A 20,188-nucleotide genomic window follows, 5' to 3' on the forward strand; every position below is an offset into this window, starting at 1 on the left:
TTTGGGTCGGAACGTCAGGATGCTTTCATAGGATTCCATCAGCGTCTAGCCTTGTTAAATGACGTAATCCTGACCATGGACCCTGCCTCAAGAACATCTCCCACAGTACAGCTAGCAGAGTGTACAGTCCATCACATTGTGTGTATGGGGAAAAAGGTCTCAGTATGAAGCTTCACACAGATAAGGTATAGATTCAGCTCAACATACAAGACCCATTGAGTTCTTTGGTATTGACCGCCATCTAGTGTACAGGCAGAGGCACTGCATTGTTCGGACTTCAAGGCCTTGCATTTGCAAGACAAATTGGATTTGATTCAGATGCTTTTATGCTTTAAATGTCATCTGTTGACCCACAGCGTTTTCCTTGAAACGCTTTTCACTTGGTATTACCACTGGAATGTACCGCTTCCTAAAGTTCAGCATGCGTTCCCTGTGAATCAACGCACGACGTCTGCCCTTGGTCCTAGGAGAGGTCCTGACTGCTGGGATGCCTTAGCTTCTCAATGGCACACGAGCACCAGCGATCGTGTGTATGCCGCGTTCAAACTGTACCGGAGATGAAGGAAGAGGTCTGCAGCATGACGCAAATGTATAAGCATATTTTTTTATTCAACCACATTCACCCGAAAAGAGGAGGTTTGAAGAAAACAGGTTGAGGTAAAACTAATACAGAATGAGGCCTGACACAGACGCAGAGCGCTCCACTTTCCATGGATGCCGGATGGCACTCGCTGAGTCAGGCTGTGTCTGTTTACCATGCGCCAATCACGCAGGGGTGCGGAGCACGAGGCGCGAGATTTCCGTAGCAGACGTTTTTATCCGCCTTTGATGTGATGACTCCACCCACTGGCTGGCTTAGGGCGCCCCCCCCGCGAAGATGAGCTCAAGGGCGGCCTGGATGTCCCCGCCGGTGGCCTGTAGGGCCCGCAGAATCAGCTCCTCGTCCTGGATGCCCATGTCTCGCAGCTGCTGCAGCTGGGACTGCCACTGGCTCTGAGACACACAGGATGGATGTCACTGGCCACTGGAGGCCGCCTGAACTGCACCGCCAGGCGAGCATCACATAAGAAGGGGAGAGGAACGCCCGTCGCCTCAAGACAACCGGTAAGAATATACTGCTATAATCTGATTGGACACAAAAGACTTCAACAAATAATTTCATTAAATTGCCTATCAAACACAAGAGGTGTAAATGTTATAACTATTAAACTAATTACATTGTTGAAAGTGAGCCGAGCAGATCCTTAGAGATCAACAGATGAAGTGTGCAAAGCACAACCTAAGGGAACCACACCCCCCACAGCTCTCACCTGCAGGGTGGACAGGCTGGAGACCTGCAGAGCCTGCTGCAGGGCCTGGCTGAAGATGTCATTGGTGATGGGTGTGCCGGCGGGCACGGGGGACACCCCCGAGGAAGTGGCCTGATGGGAGAGAGCTAGGTGGGTGACAGGAGCCTTTGGGGCCAGGAACGTTACTACTGACATTAAGGGACAGGCAGACTGAGTTTGGCAGGAGCCATAGGAATGTAATGGTCTGGAGAAAGGTGCTAAAAATTCATTCCACTCTGGCACTTTCATGGGAGATAATTTCCCCAGTGGAATCATTTGTGGGAAGTAGGAATAATGAAAGACGCATTTAAATCTAACGTTTTCTACTTAATCTTTGCAGTCTGTTAAAAGCGCATAATAAATCTGTTTAATGACCAATCTAATTATCCTGTAATTTAATGTAATTCAGCAAGTCACTCAGTCGGGTGCAACTTGTAAGTCGGCTGTGATGTAATTATTGACTGGGCATCAGCGCGGCCCTTAAACGGGTAGATGGATACCAATGCCCCGCTGAGGACAGTTTGCACGCAGCACACCTGGTTCCCCGTCGTCGGGGTGACAGCGCTGCTCTCAGGTGTGCTGGCCAGGGCGAGCGCAGTGGCCAGCTCGCTCTGTGTGATCGGCCGGGGTCCCACTGCCCCGCTGTAGCCCAGGCTGGCAGGTCGAGTCCCCGAAGAGCCCCCCGTGTCACTGGAAGGCCCTGCACGGTTACCCTGCATAAAGACAGGCAGACGCAGCCTTCAGAGATGCACAGAACCTCTGGGATGGGTTTAACATCCACGGGGCCTCCCTACCTCCTGGAAATCTTCCTCATCGTCAGACATGCCTTCAAAGAGAAATCCCCCTGGAAGCAGGAGGGCAGTGAATGGGGCGCTACATCACTCTGGCGACTCAGCAATAGGAAATCATCCCCCCGCACAGGAGCCGAAGGGCCCCGGTCCGACATGACCCACCTGGCATGTCGCTGTATGATGCAGAGGAGACGTTACGCGAGGGGGCGCTAGTCTGGGCCGGCACACTGCCTGCCACCGAGTGCAAAACCAGGAGGATGGCGTTGACCAAAGCTGGATGGGAGCTGATTAGCCTGGGGATGGGGGTGGGCAATGAAGGCACTGCAACACACGTGCACTCTGATGCACAGAGGTCGCTTTAGGCAATACCAAATATTGTGTTATTTAAAAAAAGAAACTCACGTATCAAGCATGGCTGGGTCTGTGAACTGAATGAAGAGATCTTTGTCTTGCAGAACTCCTAAAGAAAGAAACAGAAGGAAAGACAAAGAAAGATAGACAGAAAGAAAGGAAGAAAGTCAGTCATTTAATAAGAAAATGTTATTTGGTGTGTTTCTGTGTGTGACAGGACTACATGCCAAGTGCAATAGGGTCATTGATCAGTCCAGGTGTGGCCACTATGATCTGGTCCAGAGATTCCTTATTGTTCAGCATCTTAAACACCTGGAGGACAGAGAGAATGCTTTTAATATTAGTTATCTTCAAAGGAATCTTAGGAAAACAGTCACTACTCCAGCATGATTCTGCCACAATCGATCTGTCCCTCAGCAAGCTATGCTCAGACAGGCCAGTGTGCATGGAGCCCCGGCTGGACAGGACCCGGCTGCCGGCCCCACCTACCGAGTCCCTGTATGCCGTACTGGTGTGGAGGGCTGCCTGCAGGACCCTGAACTCCCTGGCCGCTGTCGTCCTGTCCACCGGCTCTGTCACAGAGAAAAAAAACAGAGAAGTTAACTTTTCTGGAGTTATTTACGACTGTTCTCCCTGCAAATGTCTCAAGCCCAACACCTTCTGTGATGTTGTAATTACCTAAGATAAAATAAACAGTAATTACAAAATGCCATGTTTGCTGCTAAGGTTTCTGGATGATACCTATGATGACACCTGTGTGATGAAACAGACATAGTGTACTACGTACTACGAAACAGACATAGTGTACTATATTTAACAGACCAGCTATTCCAGGAAGAAGGCTGACATGCCCAGTAGGCCTGTTCTGGCATCAGTGACTGTATGTGAGTCAGTAAATAGCGAACTTTGTAAATGTGTGTGAAGCTGTAACACAGAGACACTATGAAACATTAAGGACCAGTGCAGCTGTAACCTGGGTGGCCTTCAGGCTCCGGCCAGCATTTCTTCAGGATGTGCACGGTGGATCCAGGCAAGACTCCGTAGGACTCCAACGTTAACTCATCCTTAAGCTTCCTGCCGAGGTACACCAGCTCTGAAACACGAAAGCAGCGACAAACGAGAACTGACCTCAGCGGACAGTACATGGAAATCATCAGAAACGCGTTCCATCTCCAGAATTTTATTCTGATTGCATTTATCAGACGTTAACAGATCACTACACAACTAAAATACAATATTCACAAGTGACTGAGGGTGGAAGCTCACCTATAAGCTCTGGGTCAGGTACGCAGTCAGGAAACTGTGCGGCAACCAGCTGCTTGAGGGTGGCCACTCGATACTCTCCGGGCGGGACATCTCCGGGCTCCGACTCCGGGAACTGCAGCACCGACTTGGGCAGAGACGGCTGGTCCATCAGCTTCAATGACAGGCGCCACTCTGGAGCCGCCATGGCGCGCTGCGAAAGGGACCGGGGCAGCTTACCGCTGTATTCAGCACAACCTGAGGCGTATAACGATGTGCTGGAAACGTCCTGGGTGTCGCACAGCGGTTTATATGCCCAGCTAGATTAAATTATACGCAATCAAAAGAAATCTGTATACAAGTTCGCGAACAAAAGCAATAACAAGGCAAGAGCATCAAGAATCCCTGGTAAACCGGATGTTTTTATGTGATCCACCGGAAATAAATCAGATAATGATTTTAATGTCGCCACCTGCTGTCGGGCGTCTGAAATTACTAATGTGGACAAAGAGACTGGGCGGGACGGGGAAACACGGACCCCCTCCTCAAGCCTCAAAAGCAGCTTTTAGCAAGTATTTCCTACTCAGTAATCGTTTGCTTAAGGAGTTACATCAGTTACATAGATAGTAATATAGTGACCTTCGTGTCGCCTTGTTTTTGAGTTTTATTAGATTTGTTTTAATTGCATCTGTAGATTGGGAATGATAATTATGAATTATTATCAACCCCTCCAAGCTGAACAACAGGGAAGAGTGATTATTATTACCATCTTACAGATTCAATTTATTAAAATAGTAAAACAAGGGGCCATAGATTTTATTTATAATTTTATTTCAGCTACTGCAACCCTTGGTAAGGTGCCAGAAAAGAAAAAAAAATTAACAATTGAAAATAACTTCTATTTTCCGATTATTTGTCTACATGAATGCCTCTTTTTGTGTAATATCTAGTAATATCTATGCCTGTTACTACAGGAACTGTGAGAGAATTGAAAAGGTCCTTCGCAAATCAGTTGTGGAGGAATTCCCAGACAGAGGGAGTCCTCGAAGGTTGAAGCGAGGGCAGTGTGTCTGCTGTTTAACTAAAATTAACCTTTAAAAATACCCAAATGTTACATTTGAAACAAGAAAGGTAATGAATTACAAGTGAAAGTAAATGTTTCTATGAACTGTGGAGTATGATTTAAGGATGATTATTTGTATTTTTTATTTATTTTTTTGTTATTTATTGTTATTTTACACCACTCGACTGAGGATTTATTTCCTGCTAAATCAGTTGCTTCCAGCTTCAGTTCTTTGCTGCATCATGTCCTCTGTGATAATTTCAGCATAATTCGCTGCTGTCAGGAAAGCAGTAGCTAGAGTGAGTTTTAAAATGGTGCCTGGCCTCCGAGCCTGTGAATGTGCTCTTCTAAACATCCACCTTTACCCTTAAACTCCACTACAGTAAATTAAAATACTACACTTCCTGCTTACACTGTGACATCCTCTGTTCCAAATATTACTCACTTTTTATCTCAGCTTTTTCCTTTGTTGGGACAGCTCTGTCAGTCCAATGTTCTGTGTCACTGCACAAGACCGAAACACATTTCGGGGGACTGTCACAGAGCAGCTCTGTATCGGTCCCTGTTCTCCATCTTGCACGCTGGGTGAATAAGCTTGCCTTCAGATAAACGCTGACATGGGGATGTCTGTACGCTTTCCACATCATCGATAACATCATCTCTCTTTATGTCTTGGTTCTTATTTTTTCAGTTCAACTGCTATCGCTGACTTTCTCTGCCCCCATTTGATTCATTACTTCTGCGTACTAAAGTCATCACTGTTACACTCCAGACTCTCACCGTAGAGTAAGATTGTTTGTGCTGTCATATTCCTCAAAGGGGGGCGTGGTGGGCTATCTGCAGACAGGATAGATGCTTTAAATGACCAAGATGATGTCATTACCTAAAGGTGCCACAAAACAACGCAATAGAGGAATGAAGGCAAGTAAAGGGCAAAACAAACGATCAGAATAACCCACTGCTGAAAGACACCGCGCTGACCCTACACCGTAACCCTACACCTACACCCTAACCCACCAAGCTGACCCTACATGCTTAAACCATAATTTGACCATCTTGACCATTATATTAAGATGCAAAGGCAATTACATTGTTAGAAACTTAAAACCGATATTTCTAGCCACATCGAACTGTACCATCTATAACTTGTGATTACATCTGCCCGGTCCCCTCCTGCCACTTGAAGTACTTGTATAAATGATTTATTTGTGCTAAAATCAGGGTTCGAATGAACCTTCTGATATGGATGCCTTATAATCTGTGGACGAATGAACAGCAGCACGCTCTGCTCACCCAGGATCCGGGGCTGGGGGGCCCTTCTTTACAGTGGTGGCTCATCCAAGATTGGGGTCAAGAACCACTGATCCAGAACATCTCGGCAGAATTAGTGCAGCGAGAGAGTGAGGGGAAGGAAGCCTCTGGAGAGAACAGGACACACATCCTGCAGCTAGAAGTTAGCTGGACAAACATATTTGCTGTGTTTTGACAACTAAGAGCTTTTTTTTGAGCAAATGTAATTGAATAAAACATTCAAAGAAGGGCATTTGGAGGACTGTTCTTGAGTTTCACCATATTATCAGCTGGTTAAAAATTACCCTTAATCTAAACGTTATTTTGTAATGCGTGAATCCCACACTTGCGAAGCAGGCCCACTTTTAAAATACTTACGTTACATAAACCTGCGTTAGAACAATAAAACCCTGTCATGACTCCGAAATGACCTTTACATCCGATAATTACAAACTGCAAAATACGTGAGGTACTAATGTATGGCAGCAAGGAAGAAATGGTTGCAGAGGCTGGAGGTGAGAGACCCGAGCCTTGGTGCCTGCCCCGTGCGTTACATCGCGCTGGTGGGGCTGGGGCTGCGTGCGCGTCAGTGTCGGTGTTCCCGCGTGCACGCGCCGCAGTCCCGGCTGCGGGCTGCGCGCTCCGCGCTCTGCGTCCAGAGACAGAGCACGAGCGCGGCCCCTGGGCACCGTGTATGTGGGTGTCGCTGAGGTAATTGTGAAGTCACAAACACACTATTTTTTTAATTCTTCCAATCGCTGGCGCTGGTCGGTCGGTACTTTATTGATTTTGAGAGTTCTCAATAAGGTAAGGTTTTGAATATTTTTTTCTCCAATAACCTTCAGCTGGAATATAATGGGTCATATGACCACGAGTGATGTGTCTTAACGTCTGAACTGATACATTTGGATTCAGTTTTCAAAGGCTAATGTGGAAAATGAAATATCCGACTACGTACGTGTTATCCTTTAAATATAATTCACCAACACCTAGAAATAAACGAAAATATGACCAAGAAAGAGAGATGGCGCTTCATGTGGCGCAAGGAGTTTTTCCACATACATCTCCTATTTCCACCAACTTTTTTTTTTTTTAATCTTATCGGAGTGGGCACATTTACATCAATGTGATCATTCGCTGTATTGTGCCTGAGTCCGGTCTGAAGACAACGGAAGACTACGAGTTATGATTTGTTATTTTGACCCTGAAATCCCAGATCACGTCGACATTAACAACGCAAAACATTAACACGACGTAAAAACATAAAGACAGAATAGCAGGGCTGGCAGCGATCGGATAAGTGAGACTTTTAAGTCTAAGCCTATGGACTGTCTGGAATCATACTTGCTTTTTTAACACTGGGAGAACATTGGGGCAAATCGGGCAGTTTGTGCCCGCGTGTGGTAATCCTACCTGTCACTGGTTTTGTAGTCATTTTACACAGATTATGATTTAGGAGTATGACACCTTAAAGAAATCAGAATCAGAACCTACTTTATTGCCAGTATGTGTTAACATACCAGAATTGATTTCGGTCCAGTGACAAACGGAGAACATTTCACAGAGCACTATGTGCAAAAAATGCAGTACGAATTTTTCTTTACGAATAAGAATTTTAGTGCAAGTTGACAGGATATTGCACTAGTGTCAGGTCCAGGTCAGGATGCATTTAAATCTCCTTTGTGAAGGAGGTTCAACTGCAGGACAACTTCTGGAGCTACATTACTGTTCCTTCTGATTAAGAAGATTGCGCCCAAGTCCCTTTATTCAGATGGTGGTGGTTTTCAAAATGAGTAATGATTACTCTGTCAGTAGCTGTTTCCAGATAACAGGTGCCTGCTCAGTTTGATGCACCTAACCCATACACCTGGCTTTGGCCACACTAAGTGCAGGCTGTTGGTGGGCATGATACAGCCTGCTGGTCATCCTTCAGCATGTTCTCGGTGAGTCATTGCAGGTGACTTTTTAGAAATGATCTGATGTCAGCCAGCAGTTATTTGTGCTTGAGGTAGAGTTGGCTGACTAGGAAAAACGTCCACGGAGGAAAATTGGTGAAGATCTGAGATCTGTGTCATCAACGTGCAGCTATCAGGAGGCTGTACTCTAGAACGAACACCCTGGTTGAAATCATTTCAGGATCAAAACCTATTACAAAGCTGCACCTTAAGTGAATTTTTATTTATTCATAATTTCTGGCTGCCATTTTCAGTTAGTAAATAGCAATGTACCTGTAAAATACCTTAAAAGATACCGCTGCAATTAAAGCTGCTTTGCCTAGTATCTTAACGGAATAACCCAGGTCGAAACTACAGTAATGAACTTAAACTGCACTTCGGATGGAACTTCGTATTTAAATTTGCAGAACTTTTGTGCATAGCTTTGCAAGAACTTCCAATTTGTGTGCAAAACAGCTGACTGTACAGCGGACATGAAAATGTGCCGTGTAGTAAAAACAGTGGATCAGAGCAAGCTGTGTGCGTGCTTGTGTGTGTGTGTGTGTGTGTGTGTCAGTCTCCTGAGCTACAGTAGCAGAATTCCTAATGCCCATGTTTGATGATATGTAGTGTGAGACCAAAAGCTTGTGCTTTCCTTTCCCATAAGGCATAGCAAGCTCTGCAACCTGTGTAGAAACCATGCTCAGGCTGGCTTCCTCATTGTCCCATTTTTTTAAGGTGCAGCATTTAATTTCCCCCCAAAGGAGCAGCTCACAGCAGGACCACAAGGTCCGGTGGATGAAAATGAAGACTTTCTTCACAGTAGATTGTGTCGGTCCTTTATTTCTAAGACTATTTCCATGACATCTGAACTCAGACATAGTAGAGGATTCACAGAGAAAGTGTTTACCCAGAACTTTCTTTGGCATGGCTGAAATTTTCCATTCAGCCATATGCTATGGTCACTCTCTGTGGTGAGGCCAAGTCGGACGTCATCGCGGGCAAGAGCTGGGCAGGCACCACGGCGGATAGACCGTTGGGATGTGCAGAGTGGTCCACTGCCAGCCCGCGACGTCTGTGGGACCCAGTAGCGGATGTCCGTCTCGCAGTGGGATCCGGAGTGACTTCCTGAGCGCCTTGGGCCCTCCCCCGCACACGCTGTCTGCGCTCTGCTAGCCCGCACGAAGTTCTCCCACGACTTCCTGTGCAAACTCTTGGGAGCGGGCCCCCATCCTGTCAATCACTTCCCCTCTGGGCCACACCCATCTAGCCAGAGGGCTGCTTGAGTCACCTCAACCATGGGGCGGCCAGGATGTGGCTGGGGGTGACAAAACGGAAGGGGGGGGCCACGTTCACAGGGCTGACAGTCCTGGCACAAAAGGTGGAAAGAGTGAGAATTTTCCCGGGGGCTTCAGACAGGTCACAGATATATGTCAGTACCCATCTTCTGCTTTCTGCAAAGAAACAAGTTCTGCAGTTCATAAGTGTCCGCAGTTGGTTATTGTTTACCACGTTAATTAAATAATGTATATGAATATATTTATTATTATTAACACATGTGAAAGTGGGTGTGACAACCGTCTGTGGGCCTGAGCATGCCTTTCTTGTTTGTGTGGGTGTTCGCTGCTGACCTACATGTTTGTTTGTTTATCTCCCGCTCTGCTCCCCAAATTTCTGGCCCTTCAGTTTGCCGTGCTGAGCCTGGAACCGTCCCACCCTTCGCTGCTAGGTCTGGACGTGTTGCTCACATGCTTACAAGGCCGGCCTCAGAAAATGTTCTTGCACTCGCAACGCACCCACACATATGAACCCAAGAACACGCTTTGCCGAAAACAGACACAAAATACAGACGTTTCCACTGAGGCTGACGATGGTTAGGACTGGATATTGTTTATTCTCTTAAGCTCTGTCTCTAAAATGTTCAGTGAAATACTGGTTTGTTTTTTCTTGCAGTGCCGCGGCCAAGGAGGTCCTCACGCTGTGTGCCGTGTTTGTGAAGGGCCTGCTTACTTTTCAGATACCCAAACTGCTCGGCCTTCAAACTTGTGGTGAGTGCTCGCTTTGCGGAGCATGGGGCAGTCAAGCATGAGGAGGTACATACATACATACATACACACGAAACACCCCCATTCTGAATCAGTCATCCCGACAACATGAGAGTGCCTCTGAATTAAGACGGGACAGCAAAAAAACATCTCACAGTGAACAGTCAACTTACAAAAAGCATCAAATAAGTTTAATGTACAGTGTGGTTTCAGTTTGGCCCCACTGAACCCAGGCTGCTCCAGTACTCCAGCTGTAACATACCATTTTGGCTGCTCGTGGGGGGGCAAGCAGAGGATTTGCTGTTTGGACCAGAGGATGTATCTACTATTGCACCTCTTTGGGGCACTTTGTGTAAGCAACCCCATTCAGAAAGATACCCAGCTGTATGAAAGGCAAGAGCCTACATATGTTGTGTGACTTCACAATTACCTCTAAAGCTCTGGCCAGCAGGATCTGCTAAGCGGCTAAATGCTGAGACATTACGTCGTCTTGCTGTCTATCCCAGGATTCGGTTAGGCAGCAGTTTTTTGCCTTTCTGGTTGAGTTTCTAGCCAGAGTTTTTGGGTTGAGTGGAGGTTAAAGCTTCTCCTGCAGAAATCCCCCTGGCAATGTGCTGATGGAAGCAGGGACTTTTCCTCGATTGAGGTGACTCTCAGGCTCGCCGGGAAGCCGGGAAATACGAGCAGTGCTCTAATAGCGCCCTTTGGCCTGGCTTGACACACCTTTTGCATAGTTCACTATGCCCTGTTCCTCAGTGCCAGGACCTGCAAGGCCGTTTTGCTTGCTGGATGTGGTGACTCGTCCATGACATTGTACTGGAGTGACGGTTTATGGGCGAACAGATGCATGAGTTTTATATGCATGTAAATGTTAACTCTATAACTGGGTAACAATTTTAAACATAAAGAGACAGAGGTGTACTCTGAGTGTTTGGGTTTGGTGTTGTCAGAAGTCCCGGCAGTGCTGGGTGACCCTGAAACTCCAGAACATGGGTAAAAACATCAGCACCGAGTGTAGAACTGTACCCAAAATGCATCTGGGGCTTTTAGGGAAGCGCTGCTGTGTAACTGATAAGCGCAGGTTGCATATATTCATCTAATGGGTACGGTAGTCAGACTCTTTCTGGTTTAATCATGTAGCTGTAGGGTGTTATAGCAGGGAGTTCTGGGACTCCTGTTCATGGCCAGGTGAGTATGCTGGGATTCTGAAGGTTTACTAAATCTGGATGACCTTTCACTGACCCCAGTGGTTAATTCTGCAAGGTGAGAGAAAGGGGAACTCAGTTCAGTGCAGGAATTCAATTTAGTCTCGTTATTTCAAATCAGAGATGTCCAGTCTAATTTGATGGTGGCCAGCAAAGTGTCTTTTTAGAGCCAGCGGAGGGCTGGATCAGAAGAAATTGCCTTTTGCTGCGATGCATGTGTGATGTGGAATCCATCCTCTCTGCCGTGTGGCCAGAATGCGAATCCCTGAATCTGCCAAAAGGCCATGTCCTGAGCCACTCCCCCCGCCGTTTTTTCAGCCCGGCACTCTCGCTCGCTCTCACGGATCTCATGCAGCATCTGTTCGCGATTGCCTTTTGCCTCCGGAAAAGCCCAGAGCTGTGTGCCAGATTTGTATTTTGGATGCTGTAATTCATTAATGGGGTGAGTGGCTCCACCCCAGTAAGCAGAGTGCCGTTTGACGTGAGGCCCTGGGAATGAGTAAGTGTTGGTGTATGAGAAGGACCTGAACAGGCTTGGTGAGCCGTAAGCGGGTAATGCTGTGAGCCTCTTTTATTTAGGTATGTGTGTCTCAGTGTCGTTGCATTTCATGCCCTATATTCTGAGAAGCTTTCCATTCTCCCTGGTCCTTTCCCCAACCCTTCCTGGGCCTTTTCTCCACCCCTACCTGGGTCTGTCCTACACCACTTCCTGGTCCTTTCCCCCACCCCATCCTGGGCCTTTTCTCCACCCCTACCTGGGTCTGTCCTACACCACTTCCTGGTCCTTTCCCCCACCCCATCCTGACGTTTAGCAACTACTGACAGAAGTGAAGACAGCCCCGGCCCCTGCTCTTGTATCGCCTTACACTGAAAGCTCATGCTTCTCCCACCTCTTCAAGCCCTTTCTTGTTCACCCTTGTGGACACTGGGGTGAGCTGCCAAGAAAGCTCTGTCCACACTTACAGGTTACCTAGTGGATCCTAACAGTTTTCTCACCTTTATTTAGTGTTTATTTGTTTATTTATTTCGGTGTCCTTGTGGCATCCAGTAGGGTAATTAAGCTGTAATCAACACTGCAATTTCACTTTAGCTCCAACAGGAAGGAGTGCTGCCAGGGCCTGAAATTATGAGACAGTACTGTAACCTGTGTGCCTTGTGATTTCAGCCTTTGTGACAGTTTTCCATTTCTTTCCTCTGGGTTTGTGTGAGGCTTGGTGTGAGAGCGTACACCCTTGGTTTGTGTGTCGGCATGACAACACGTGTATATGTCAGTCTCTGAGTCTGTGGCTCTTAATATGTGCTTGTGTCGGGTGACTTTGTGGGATTATCATCCACTGAATCAGAACCAGAGGCCGCAGTACTGCAAAGCTACCAGCAGGTGTCTCTGTTCTCCTCAGTATGCGAGTATGGTGTCAGTGCCAGCTTGGCGGAGGCTTGTCTTTAAGCGCATTTGTCCTGAGTTAGCTTTTAGCTTCGTGACACTTGTGTGGCGTTCAGCAGCCCGCCGTGATCAGCATGCTGCAGATGCTGACCCTCCCATCTGTCCCGCTTAGCTGACTGCCCTGGTGCCCGCCGGTACCACATCACACAGTGCTGCCTCTCTGGGGTCGTCCTCAGCTGCATCCCCCATCGGTGTGCCGAGGGGCCCTCACTGGCATGCTGCCAGCTGTAGCTGGGCGTTTGCAGCGGGTCAGGTGACGTCGGGGCTGGCAGGGGGAGGCATCCTAAGCTGGTGTGACCCCAATCCAATTAAGTGAGGCAGAGCTCCCCGAGAACTCATACTCACCCCCGGCGAGGCCTGATCTCCCGTAGGGAGCCAATCAGAGACCTGCCTCTGCCCCGGATGCTTTCTTGATATTATTTCAAAGTGCCAGCTCAAAGCAGACCCCTCGCTTTCATTTCCTCTGCTCTACTCCATGGCTCCGCTCTTGTGTCCTCCACTGAAGCCCAGAAAACAATCTGATTACTCGCCCGTCTGCGATCACTGCTCTCGGCTTCTGCACATTGCGGGGCCCTCCTCATTTAAACCAACAGAAAAGGGGTGACTTTGACATACGGAGACCCCTCCCTGCCTAGCTCCCCTGACCCCTGTGCTGAGCTTCAGCATCTGACATCATAACAGATGAGCAGCACCTGTCTGCTGCACTGATGTTTCATTCCATTTCTTGCACTTTTTTCCCACTTCAAAGACATGAATAAGTTATTTTGGACTTTGGCCTTCACCATAGCAACTGGGACGTCAGGGGCTTAAACGCTGGCTACAGGCTGGGCACAGTGACACCCTGATAGCTAAACCTGCCCATCCTCAACCCCCCCCCCCCCCCCCCCCCCCCCCCCCCATTACTTGAGGACCTTCTCCGTCATCAGCAGCCAGTACTTTGGAGTTATGAGGGCTTTTGTCTTTTATAATCGACGTGCCCCTGAATGTGGAGCAGGTGACACAGTGACGGATGATCGATGACAGGTGCTGCTTGCGTTCAGGGACCTCAGAGGGACCTCTGTCCCTTTGTCACAGGATTATGGCAGAGAATGAGATGCCGTGGGATATAAACATCCGGTAAACAATGTTTGCTAACCCAGCAAGTAAGAACTTCTAATTTTTCTTGTCAGCGGAGGGAAGCAGACATTAATAATCGCTGGAGGTGATACGCTGTAAATTATTCAGGATTTGATGGCAGTCTGGATGGCAGGGATTTTAATACATTCCCAACTGACACAGAATCCCTGTTTGGGTGGGGGGGGAAGGTGGGGGGCATATGAAGCATTCATACTGCTGAGTCAATGACCTGTGATAATCAATACTACCAGCAGGTGGCAGTGTGTCTGCAGCTCACTGAGTGGGATATGGCGAGCTGAACACTTACGGCCTGACAGGGCAGTGTGGCGTGTGTGGCCCTGCATGAAACCGGGAGCTGTTAACTTCACACTGGCCTGTGTGAGCCAAGCTGTGGAACAATCACACCGTCACGTGGAAAGCTCTGCTGCAAGGGTCCGTCACACCAGGCAGACACACAAAACCGAGCCTTTAGATATGATCGTTTGTCTAGCTACAGAAACAGCCAGGCCAGTGAAAGCATTTCAGCAGGTTTACAAGACAGCTGTGGTAAGGGTTCTGGGGGTGGGAGGCCAAAGTGAGAGCGACCTCGTATGGAGCTGGGCTCCCCGTCAGTGAAACCTGTCAGAAAACATCCTGTCTGCCTGTAAAGTCTGTCAGAAAAGGCGATGTCAGCTGGGAGCTTTAGACATGCCTGAGTGACATTCCTGCCAAGCCTGCCTTTGTCCTCTCTTCTGCTCTAATGATGTACAAACTGTTCGGCTTGAAGCTGCAGTCTAAATTGATAGTGAAAAGTCATCTAGTCTGAAACTGACTCATTGCTGACCTCTTGTGGCTGACCTTGGTTCCACCGCCGCAGTCTTTAAGCCGTGTGCTCTTTCCTGCTGCGTCGACCGCAGTGACAGATGGGCAAGGGTAGTCTGCTGCTGCCAGGGACGGGCGGCACGGCATCCCCCCCCCCCCCCCTTGCGGGGGCAGCTTCCACAGCCCACTGGGCCCTTGGGTCCCGTCTTTGGCAAATCGAGTCATGTCTGGTGGCCCTTGCGTGTCTGCCCTCCCCCACTGCTCTAAGCAGCCAGCACTGGGGACCATCTCTGTGCCCAGGGTCCAAGGACATGACGTCTTGGTTCAGAAAGCCCTGACGGGCACTGTGGCTGTCGGTCTGCTAGTAATGGATAGCGTGATGGGGGCGGGGCTACTGACCTGGAGTGCTTTAACTGTCTGCCTGTTTGATAAGCTCCCGCGTCCTGTGGTTTACAGTGTTTGAGTGTGTATGCTGGGAAGGCGGTGGCGAGAAAACATATGAGGCAGTATTATTGGGGGGGGGGGGTTGACACCAGGGAAAACAGGCATCGACACTGGGGGGGCATTCTTATCAAGGGCATGGAATCAGATCTACAACCTTGGGGGCTGTTAAGCCACAGTTATCCATCCAGCTAACTAGCTGAATAAGCTGTAAATTTTATTAAATAAGCTGTCCCCCCCCCCCCCCCCACAGCGGGCCTTGAGGTGCAGGTCCCAGACTTGCCAGTGGTGGCACTGTTTGGCCAGGATGCCACCCTGAACTGCTCTTATGGCCCGGCACATACAACCTGTCGGAGTTGATGGTGTTCTGGCAGCTGACAGACACTAGACGGGTAGTGCACGGCTTCTGGGGGGGGGGGGGGGCGCGACCAGCTGGCTGTGCAGGGGCAGGCCTTCACCAACCGCACATGCCTGTTCTTCGCCGAGCTGGGATCCGGCAACGTCTCGCTGCACCTGCGTGCTGTGCGCATCGCTGACGACGGCGGCTTCACCAGCTTCGTGAGGCTGGGCGTGTACAACAGCGCCCCCATGCTGCTGCAGGTCGCCGGTGAGTCTCTCTGAGTCTGCAACCTTCACTGTCCTTATCCACCTGATTGCTGGTTTACTCCATAACAAAAGCCAGTCATTCAAACACATGGACTCTAACCACACATCCAAAAATATGGCTCTCTGCAGTCAGTTCTGTTTTAGGTCAAAAACCTTGAATGTCACAGGACATCCAGGTCAATGACTGACCAGGGCAGACAGCTCTGATTGTACTGTCCCACCGTGAATAGCACCTCCTTATCAACCAGATGCTTCTTCTTTCTCTCGTATAGACACCATCCTCTTCTGCTCTTACAGTCCATGGGCTCAAACATTTTCCCATATCACATGCTGCATTTTAAGTAAGAATCACGTGTTAGACTCCTTAAGTGTGCTGAAAAGTGTTTCTATTTGCTGAGGGGATGGATACATTGATGCCTTATGGGCTGATTAACTTAGGATAGGGAATGTAACATAAAATGATGCTTATTTTTAGCCGTCATTGGCAATTAACCTGGCGGACTCGGCACCTGTGAGTGAGGTGGCAAATCGAAAGCTGTCTCTGTAATCATATTTCTCACAGTGCAGTTTTTGGCAGGGCGAGAACTTACAGAAGGTGTGAGCAGCCTGAAGGGGCCCCCGTCTAAGGCGCGAGCAGCCTGAAGGGACCCCCGTCTAAGGCGCGAGCAGCCTGATGGGGCCCCCGTCTAAGGCGCGAGCAGCCTGATGGGGCCCCCGTCTAAGGCGCGAGCAGCCTGAAGGGGCCCCCGTCTAAGGCGCGAGCAGTCTGAAGGGGCCCCCGTCTAAGGCGCGAGCAGCCATGTATCAAAGGGAGCTGACATAAATTCATTCAATCTCCACCGTCTCCGGCTGACCCCAGTTGTTTGCTGTGGCACGATTGTCTCTGGGAATAAAGGTAGTTGAGTGGACTGTCTCTATGTGGATTAAGCCCTCAGGGGAATGGAAAGCTGTAATTCCATCTGAAGCAGCTCTGTTAGGATCCAACCGAAATATATGACCAGTTAGAGTGTCCAGCTGTGTAAACCCACCACTAAAGTCTGACCAGTAAGAGTGTCCAGCTGTGTAAACCCACCACTAAAGTCTGACCAGTAAGAGTGTCCAGCTGTGTAAAGCCACTGCTAAAGTCTGACCAGCTGGGTAAAGCAACTTGCGTAACTGAGAGCCCTTTGTCCCTCTTTGTCTCTGGCCAGCAACTTTCTCTAGGCCTGTGGTGGACCTGGAGTCAGGCTCGAACCTGCGGCCAGGCAGCTTGGTGTCCCTGATGGCACACGGCGGCTTCCCAGAGGCCGAAGTGCTGTGGCTGGATGGTCATGGGCCCAACCTGAATGATAACGTGACAACTTCTCAGGTGGCCAATGAAGGAGGGGCCTCTTCAGCGTGCACAGTGTCGTGCGGGTGGTGCTGGAGCCCAACAGCAACTACAGCTGCAGGCTGCGCAGCCCACTGCAGAGGCAGGAGGCACATGCCTCCATCACGATGACAGGTGGGTGCCCTCCATGCCCTGTGATCGATTAAACTCTTCCTGATGCATGTTTTGTTACTGGTTAGATATTTGCAGTCCTTGTATTTTCAGCCGTGTTGTTTAATGATCTGCCTGCTGTCATGATTTGCTGTCAGATGTTTTTGGAGGCCACTGGCAGTACAGCTTGAGCAAATACAATGTTAGTGCTTGGCATTGGAAGAAGAGCACAGTTACCTTCAAAGTCCATGTTCAAGTTTCAGTTAGATGCTCCAAAGCGACCAGGAAATACTATCATGGGACCTCCTGGCCACCTTTGACCGTCTGTGGTGGTACCTCCTGGCCACCTTGGGGTGTCTGTGGTAGGACCTTCTGGCCATCTTGGGGTGTCTGTGGTAGGACCTTCTGGCCACCTTGGGGTGTCTGTGGTGGGACCTCCTGACCATGCTGGAGCGTCCTTGGTGTGACCTCTTGGCCACCTTGGAGCATCTCTGGTTTGACCTTCTGGTCGCTTTGGAGAATCTGTGGTAGGACTTCCTGGCCACGGTACAGCGTCTGTGGTGGTACCTCCTGGCCACCTTGGAGCATCTGTGGTAGGACCTCCTGGCCACCTTGGAGCGTCTGTGGTAGGGCCTCCTGGCCACCTTGGAGCGTCTGTGGTAGGACCTCCTGGCCACCTTGGAGCGTCTGTGATGGGACCTCCTGAACACGGTAGAGTGTCTGTGGTGAAACCTCCTGGCCATGTTGGAGCATCTCTGGTGGGACCTCCAGGCCTGGGTTTTGCCTTCTCTCACCTTCCTTTTGCAGTTGGTCACATCGGTCAGTGAAACGGCCAGTCAGTAAGGGACTTTTACACCCCCCCATCAGTTGTCTCTGTGTCGCTCTTCTGGTCAGGGGTGGCTGGGTGGTGACAGCAAGAAATGGAACCAAAATGGAACCGAGGGGCTCTCCTCCACTGAGGGACAGCTACAGGAACTGGCGTGATGGAGAAGCTTGCCTCTGCATGAAGGCTGCTGTTTGGTCGGCAGTGGCCTGTTTACCGCCATGGAGGTGAGAGAGCAGCTAGGGCTGAGTAAGATGGTTTGAAATGTTCAGGAAGTTCAAACAGGTGAAGAGTAGCCAGCCTGTGAACAGTTTAGACATCAGAAAGGCACGGGAAAAGTGAGGCTAGTTGGGAGGGTGCGGTGTCAGGGACCGGGGTCTCAGTGGGAAGCAGTGGGTTTGTTTGTATGCGTGATACGATCGGCTGCTTTGATATAGGAACATGTTCATGTTGTTTGCAACAGCTGCTGTGTGCTGAAAGCTTTTTCTAATTGCTTTCAATGAATGAGGACACTTTAACTGTTGATCAGGGGTGTGTGTGCCGGTCATCATTTGTGTGCAGGTGTGTGTGTGTGTGTGTTCCCCACAATATAATAAAAACCTGTTATTTTGCAGTTGTGGGGACAATTTTTCAGGTCCCCACAAAGATCCGTGAATGCAAAAAAATGCTGTAAGTCTTTTGTTTGGTTACTCAAGGTTAGGCCTGGGTAGAGGTTAAGGTCGTCATGTTGGGATTAGAGTTTTCCACATAGAAATGAATGGAGAGTCCCCACAAAAATATAATTACAAACTTGTGTGTGTGTGTGTGCGTGCGTGCATGTGTGTGTGTTTGTGCGCGCTGAATACCTTATGAGGGTGTGTGCGTGCTGAATATCTTACAATGTACGTGTGTGTACGCGTGTGCATGTGTGTGTGCACGCTGAATACCTTATGAGTGCGTGTGTGCGTGCGCTGAATACCTTACGAGTGCGTGTGCGTGGGTGTCTGTGAGCACGATGCATACCTTGCACACATGTAATATTTTCTCCAAGCCTCATTAATTAATTAAATATTGATGTTGCCTGCCAGCTTGTCCTCTACAGAGTACCAGAAGTCACGTGGAGCAGAAAAAAATAGTGGGGAAAAAAGCATGCAGACTTCTGCGAAATCTCACAACGGTTTCGTGGGATCCCGCAAAAGTCCATCTTTGTTTTTTCAACTATTGATTTTTTCCCCCCCCCAATGTCCGTTCCAGGGCTTCGGAGTCCTCATATTTTTCATTTTATTTTTGCTTTTTTGAGACTCTAACCTGATAGCATAACATCCCTTTACACCAATGTTTGATATTTATTCAGATTATTGCTGTCAGGTATTTGCCATGTGCTAATGGTCCCTCTACCAGCTGTCTTCCAAGCTCCCTGAATCTTTGACCATCACACCACCTACTGCCATTATCATATGTCTTCCCACTGAGATCTGCATCTTTCACTGGTCCAAAGAGCTGGTCCGATGTGTTTTATTCCAGCTGCATTATGGGAAGTGTTGCATTGTGGGATTCACTGTAATAACGCATAGAAGGGAGATACCATAGTGCAAACCTAAGAAGGCTGCTCCTTTAACAAAAAGAATGTGATCAGTTTTGTGTCAGCTGAGTCATTTTTGGAGTTCACTGAGTGTGTGACACCTTGCATGTAACTTTGGGAGACCTTTCGAAGTGCTTCAGTGCCTGGGCCACAGCCAGATCCAGACATTTTAAGAGGTTACCTAGAGGTACAGGGCACATGAGTGTGTTTGCCTTTAATTAAATAAAAGTCATGAAGTCTGTGTCCCTTCTGTTAGTGACAGTCTTGGTCACCATGACTACGTGCTTGGCTGGGAATACTCATATCAGAATCCAGGCCCCTTCATGTCTCCCTTATTATTTAGGTCATTGCTGGCTTTGCCCCCTTCCCCCAAACTCCCATATGTCCCGCATGACTTTGTGAGGTGTGTCCCTGCCATCCTGCCCCAAGCTGACTCTGACTGGTCAGGGGTGATGGAGAGAGTTGAGGGACCCATAGGGGTTGCATCCCGACTCCACTTCCTACGGCGAAATCCCATTTAGCGCAGCAGCGAGCTGGATAAAGCCCACAGTGCGGTGGGTACTTTCCTGCTCCCGTTCCCCGACTCCGTCCTGCTGGCTCTGGTGCAGTGGGAATGCCGGCTCAGCATGAAACGTCTAAAGAGACACCGTTAAATCCTATAAGAGGGATTTTTTTTTGGGGGGGGGGGGGG

General features: G+C 48.9%; 1 protein-coding gene and 1 pseudogene across 1 annotated transcript; one reads left to right on the plus strand and one right to left on the minus strand.

Annotated features, from left to right (window-relative positions):
• Window positions 1-590: 590 nt before the first annotated feature.
• ubl7a (ubiquitin-like 7a (bone marrow stromal cell-derived)) lies at window positions 591-4,140 on the minus strand. The gene is made up of 10 exons (XM_048973166.1): window positions 3,737-4,140; window positions 3,444-3,563; window positions 2,960-3,042; window positions 2,698-2,782; window positions 2,522-2,579; window positions 2,282-2,412; window positions 2,123-2,172; window positions 1,865-2,041; window positions 1,311-1,421; window positions 591-993 (listed from the first exon to the last, which is right to left on the minus strand). The coding sequence occupies exons 1-10, from the start codon at window positions 3,918-3,920 to the stop codon at window positions 856-858; spliced, it is 1,137 nt and encodes a 378-aa protein (XP_048829123.1). The 5' UTR covers window positions 3,921-4,140; the 3' UTR covers window positions 591-855.
• A 10,690-nt stretch (window positions 4,141-14,830) lies between these two features.
• Window positions 14,831-20,188, plus strand: part of LOC125706805 (CD276 antigen-like) — a 38,477-nt pseudogene continuing 33,119 nt past the window's right edge.

This window comes from Brienomyrus brachyistius, chromosome 13 (genome assembly GCF_023856365.1).
Source record: "Brienomyrus brachyistius isolate T26 chromosome 13, BBRACH_0.4, whole genome shotgun sequence".
Lineage (NCBI taxonomy): Eukaryota > Metazoa > Chordata > Actinopteri > Osteoglossiformes > Mormyridae > Brienomyrus > Brienomyrus brachyistius.